We start from the raw sequence: 6,116 nt of genomic DNA on the forward strand, positions 1-6,116 counted from the left end.
AAGAGTGAAAAATTGTTGCTTTAATCAGTGAATTGGCTAATTAAGCCATGATTTCATACTAGAATTACAAGCAATGTATTGAAAAGGCATATCTTTAATTTTATTTCATTATTAAAATGTATACTCCAAACTTTTTACATAAAACCAAATCTAGTCTCAGATTTCATAGTTACCAGGGGAAGTGAACTTGCATTAGTCAGTTCTCCATCATTGAAATGAAATACCTGAGATAATCAAGTTATAATGAAAAAAGGTTTATTTTGACCCACAGTTTTGGAGGTTCTATTTCATGACTGATTGGTCCTGCTGCTTTGGGATTGCGGTGAGGTCAATCATGACATCCTGACAGGAGCATGTGGCAGAGCAAATCCACTCACCTCTTGGCCAGGAAGCAAAAATAGAAGGAGAGGAGAGGGCTGGGGTCCCTCTATTCCTTTCAAGGGTGTACCCACCCCCCAGTGGTCTGTGGTTCTCCTATGAGACTTACCTCTTTAAAGGTACACCCACCTCCTAATAATGCCACACTTAACAGGTGGACCTTTGGAGACGTTCAAGATTCAAGCTATAGGGGAGCTCATCTACTCCTACAAACTAATGATATGAGATCATAAGTTCCTAGAGGTCAAGGCCCAATGACCACTGAGTTCTCAGCAGTAGTTCCCTGTACATCTGGAGTGCTCAGTACATTTTTAAAGAATAAATGAAAGACATGCCATTCTCCCCTTCAACTTCCTCAGTTCACCTCTTACTTTGTAGCACGTTTCTGCTGAGCACTATTTCAGTGCTGCTGACTATGAAAGAGGAAGGATGCAGAGAATGATTAGTCTAAAGTATCCTTTCTACTCTCATCACAGGTTGTTATTTATAAGACATATATAGCTTTACTATAAATAATATACAATCACTGTGTATTTGACTACATTTTATTCTAGATTGTTAGTTTTGAATTTAATATAAACTAAATAATACTATTCTAAATAAACATTGCATATTATGAATATATCATAATTATGTATTTTAAACAATTTGTGATAAAATTAGATTATAAATCTAATTATAAATTAGAATACTAAAGGTACATTGTTTAAAAGATCGATTTTAAATTAAACATAATGTTTCATCATTTTAGGTTTAATGAAAGACACAAGTATTAGTTTAGTCTATTGAAATGTGCAGTATAAATTGACACAGATAATCTTTGGTACCTTTATTCATTTATGAATTCATCCAGCCAGATTTCTTTAAGTGCCTCGTATGGTAGGACCCTGTGGGAGATGTCCACAGGCAGATGCTTCAGTCTCCCCTCCTTTGCTGCTGCTAGTGTGTTTTGCCTGACCTAGCCAGGTGATCCACCCTCCCTGCACTCAGGAGCAGTTTTCACTCACTGTCACCTACTTCCCACAGGGGAAAAGTGCCTGTCAGAGATGCCCTACGACAGCAGCGCCAGCTACGAGAAGGAGAACGAGATGATGACCTCCCATGTGATGGACCAGGCCATCAACAATGCCATCAACTATCTGGGGGCCGAGTCCCTGCGTCCCCTGGTGCAGACGCCCCCTGGGGGCTCTGAGGTGGTCCCGGTCATCAGCCCCATGTACCAGCTGCACAAGCCCCCTTCAGAGGGCCCCCCGAGGTCTAACCACTCTGCTCAGGACAGTGCCGTGGAGAACTTGCTGCTGCTGTCCAAGGCCAAGTCGGCATCCTCGGAGCGGGAGGCCTCCCCGAGCAACAGCTGCCAAGACTCAACAGACACCGAGAGCAACACGGAGGAGCAGCGCAGCGGCCTCATCTACCTGACCAACCACATCAACCCGCACGCCCGCAACGGCCTGGCCCTCAAGGAGGAGCAGCGGGCCTACGAGGTGCTGCGGGCGGCCTCCGAGAACTCGCAGGACGCCTTCCGCGTGGTCAGCACCAGCGGCGAGCAGGTGAAGGTGTACAAGTGCGAACACTGCAGGGTGCTCTTCCTGGATCACGTCATGTACACCATCCACATGGGCTGCCATGGCTTTCGCGATCCCTTCGAGTGCAACATGTGCGGCTACCACAGCCAGGACAGGTACGAGTTCTCCTCCCACATCACGCGGGGGGAGCACCGTTTCCACATGAGCTAAAGCCGCCGCCCGCCAGATCGCAGAAGCCCAAGGACTGCCGCCTCACCCACCCTCCTGCTGGCCGCGTGGACCTCACGGACCCTGTAATGTTGGGTGCGAATTTTTAGGTGGCTTTTTTTTTTTTTTTTTTTTTTTTTCTTTTTCAGTTGGTTTATTGGGATTTGATTTGCTTTTGAAAACAAGATTTTTATTGTTAGAGGCAGGACTGCATCAGGAGCATTCAGAATGTTCTGTTCCTAGAAGTTGTGTACACTGCTAGCTAAAATTCCTTCACCTGTGGCTTCCTAGCATCCCCTTCTCCAATTAGTCTGGATTTTCAGAGGGAGTTAAGTAAAGCACGCCAGTGCTTGGGAAGGAGCACGGCAGTCCCTGTACTAAGCATGGAGTTCAAGCTCCCAGGTGTAATCCAAGTCCCCCAGAGTACAGGGAGGGTAGATCACCTGGAGAGGTGTGGCCATCCCAGGAAGCTCTGCAAGGTGAGCAGCAGGACCAGCCACCCATGGTGAGGCCGAAGACGTGGGCCACCAGCATCCAAAGGAGAAAGACTGTACTTTGTAAAAAATAATATTGTCATATTTCACATAGAAAAATAAATCAGGAAAGGTGGTGGTGCTGGGCTTCTCTGACCAAAGGGAGGAGGGAAGGATTGGAGAGCCTTTTAGACTGCTTCTCACCTTCTGAGGTTTGAAATGTTGCCCAGATGACAGGGAATCTCCTGAGGCTTGGTGCCAGGTGGGATGAACTCAGTGACCCTTGTGGGTAAATCTGGGGAATCACTAACCTCTGCTGTATCATTCTCCATACCTGAAATGACCCCAAGCCCTATCACTACATTTTTAAACACCTGTCCTGAAATTTGGACCTTAATTCTTTTTTAACTACCCAAACAGTTAAATTCCTCAGAAACCAAAGCTTTCTTCCCAATTCCACACTTATTTCTCTGGGTATCTATTCCTTGCTAGGGCTGGTTCTCCCTAAGACCAGAGCCCAATTCTTACCCTTTATTTCAATTAAGTCCATATTCTTGTTTGTAGCAGCAGACCTGGATTTCTTAATGTTGGTAAGTTTTCCCTTCCTTCCTTCCCTTCCTATGTATTACTCTGGTTTGAAAATCCATAAAATGGTGATTTAGAATGACCATTCATTTTCAGATCAATGAGATATGTGGAACCCAGCATCCCAGTTGCTAACACACTGAGCTCACCTGTTAAAAACTACGTTCAAAAAATCTGAAACTCTCTACCATAAAGGCAAAGTATTGTGATATGCCCACATATAAATATGACACATGACTTTGCACTTTATCCCAGTAGGGTATTGATATATATTGGGCCATCATATGACCAGCTCAAGGTCCCAGAGAATAACACCAATTGGTTTTCACAGGAAAGAAGAAGGTAGTGCTGGAGGTGAGAACCCACCCACCCAGGCTAAGGTATGGATGCCTGCCAAAGCCCAGGTAAATGTTTGGGAATTCTAATCTCAACCAGGAAAGGTCTTCCTCAAGATTAATCATACCTTTAAAGTCATCACTCTTCACCACCTCAGCAAAAGAAGAGCATACAATTTTAAATGTTTACAGTACTTATCTTCACCAGAACTGTCCAAGGTGAACATAAACTTGTAGAAACAGAGAGGAAATCGTACATTAGCAACTCAACATTTAGTCTAATCCAGGACTTCTTAGCACTGGCCCCACTGACATTTTAGGCTGGATAAATACTGGTCCTGTGCATTGTAGAATATTTAGCAGCATCCCTGGTCACCACCCAGTAGATGCCAGCAGCACCTACAGTTGACATCTACAAATATCTCCAGACATTTCCAAGTGTTCTGTTGTAAGGGGAAATCACCTCTAATTGGGAACCTCTGATCTAAATGAATTCTAAACCAGTCGAAGTTCTGGGAAGCTTTCCAAAGATAAAAAGCACTTTGAAGTCTTTTCTCAGTCAGCAGTCTCAAGCCGGACTTGTACTCCTTTGGAATGATTATAAATTCCATAAATGAATTATTCCCTTTCAGTGTTCACAAATATACTTCCTCATGTGCACTTGAGTTTCATTGAAGGAATAGAGTTCACAAAGACTCATGGATTTCTACTTCCAGAACAGTGTGGCATTTTGAAACTGGAAATAAACAAATTTATAACTGTAATAATTTATTCTCTGCCACACCAATGCACTGAGTGAAGGAAGAGATGGAGGAACCAGGGCTATGGGTGACTTTTGTTCAATATGCAATTACAGAGACACGCCTTATCCAAATTCATGTGCTCGAGGTGAGAACCTTCTTAGATTTCCAGTTTGCTGGCAGATTTCACTTGCTCTCTCCATTTTGATGCATCCCAGAAATTCAGTTGGTTGAAGGGAGTTATTTTTTCCAGTGGCATTCAAGCAAGGCTTAAGCCAGAACTGTAAATAGTGGTCACAGGAGTTCTTTTCTAAACTGCTTTGCCCCTTCCTCTCACTGCCTTTTATAGCCAATATAAATGTCTATTTGCACACCTTTTGTTGTGGTTTTTATATTGTAACAGCATTTTTTGGAACTATTGTATTTAAAGTAAGGTTTCATATTATGTCAACGAGTAATTAAATTATGTTTGAAAGGTGGCCATATTCTGTACCAAAAGTTGCTGAAGTTTTTCTTCTAGCTGGTAAAAGTAGGATTTTGCATGACCTCGCACTTTTTCTTCTGTGGTTTGTTCTGTTGTATGATGGCATGAGTGTGTGTCTTGAGTATGGCTGTGTACTGAAGTGTGCCTAGATTCCATGCACTCCCATTGTGTTTCAAATAAATGTCAGAGGTAGGAGGGTCAGCAGTATAAGCTTGAGCTGTTGATGACAGCAAGTGCTGTTTCTCATTCCCTTCTCCTACCTGTCATCCCTGCTTCCTGTGGAATGCCTGGACTGTGCTCCCTATCCCAGGTTCCTTCTGTAATTTGTACTTTAGAGTGTGTCCTTGTCCTAGTGAAGGAGTCACTAAACATCATTGCATTGTCATTGCATTATCACCAAAGGGCATTTCCCAGCACCAATTGCTTCAGACACCAGCATGTTCCATTTCAAATTTAGAATCAGTCATAATTAATAAATCTTATAATCTTCACTGCGAAACAGAGCTACCTGTTATGGAGATGTGGGTTTGTTTTATGTTTTTATTTTATTTTTTTCTATTTTGTGCTTTTATCTTCTTTTGTTTGGACTGCATTGTGATTCTCTTAACATCCCCTTCTTGCCAAAACAAAATCAAGTTGAACTAGACTTAAATAGACACATCATGATACAAATGTATTTCTTTATTCTTCAGTTCTTCCATTCCATCAATAATGAAGGGTCAACTCTATTTAAAACCCAGATCTCCCTCATTCCACATCCATTTCAATGTGTTTAAAATGAACCAAAATTAGACTTAAGATGTACCGGTATCAGGATAAAAAAGTACAGATGCTTTTGGTGCAGGAGCACTCACTGTGAACAAGTGTAACCAGATATTAATATGCAATATTGTTTCCAATACTTTCTAATACACTTTTTTTATAATATTCTGTGTGGTGATTGTTGAGGTCAAATCCTTTGTATCCAGTACAGCTTTAGTTCTCCCTTTGGGCAGGTACACATGCACAGGATTCTAATGAGAAAATGCAGTCATCTTTCCAATCTGCCTCCATGACAATGTTTAATTATCTCTGCTTAGCTGTGATCAAAGGATGTACCACTGGAGGGACAGAGTATCCTTTTGTACACGTTTTGAAATGCTTTTCTGTAGTGATAGAACAAATAAATGCAACAAATACTCTGTCTGCCCTATCCTGTGAAGTCCTCACTAGTATATGAGAAGGCCCAACAAAGCAGGAATCTTCTCTAGACTCCTTCCCAATTAAATCACAGGATGTGAGGAGGAAGAGATATGCCGAGGACAGTTGCAATACAAGTAGGAGATGTTTCCAGCAGGTTCAGCTACTCAGCTCAGCGAACTGACCTCTTCCCATCTGTAACTGCAGGG

At 42.4% G+C, this 6,116-nt stretch overlaps 1 protein-coding gene across 23 annotated transcripts in view; it reads left to right on the forward strand.

Annotated features, from left to right (window-relative positions):
• The window catches only part of IKZF1 (IKAROS family zinc finger 1), a 95,434-nt gene extending 90,645 nt beyond the window's left edge, over window positions 1–4,789 (forward strand). For all 23 annotated transcript variants that reach the window (XM_079150312.1, XM_079150308.1, XM_079150303.1 and 20 more), the window contains one exon: window positions 1,405–4,789. In XM_079150312.1, coding sequence (XP_079006438.1) covers window positions 1,405–2,114 — 710 coding nt within the window. In that variant the 3' untranslated portion in view covers window positions 2,115–4,789. The remainder of the gene's footprint in view (window positions 1–1,404) is intronic.
• The last annotated feature ends 1,327 nt before the right edge of the window (window positions 4,790–6,116 follow it).

This window comes from Sciurus vulgaris, assembly GCF_902686455.1.
Source record: "Sciurus vulgaris genome assembly, chromosome: 8".
Lineage (NCBI taxonomy): Eukaryota > Metazoa > Chordata > Mammalia > Rodentia > Sciuridae > Sciurus > Sciurus vulgaris.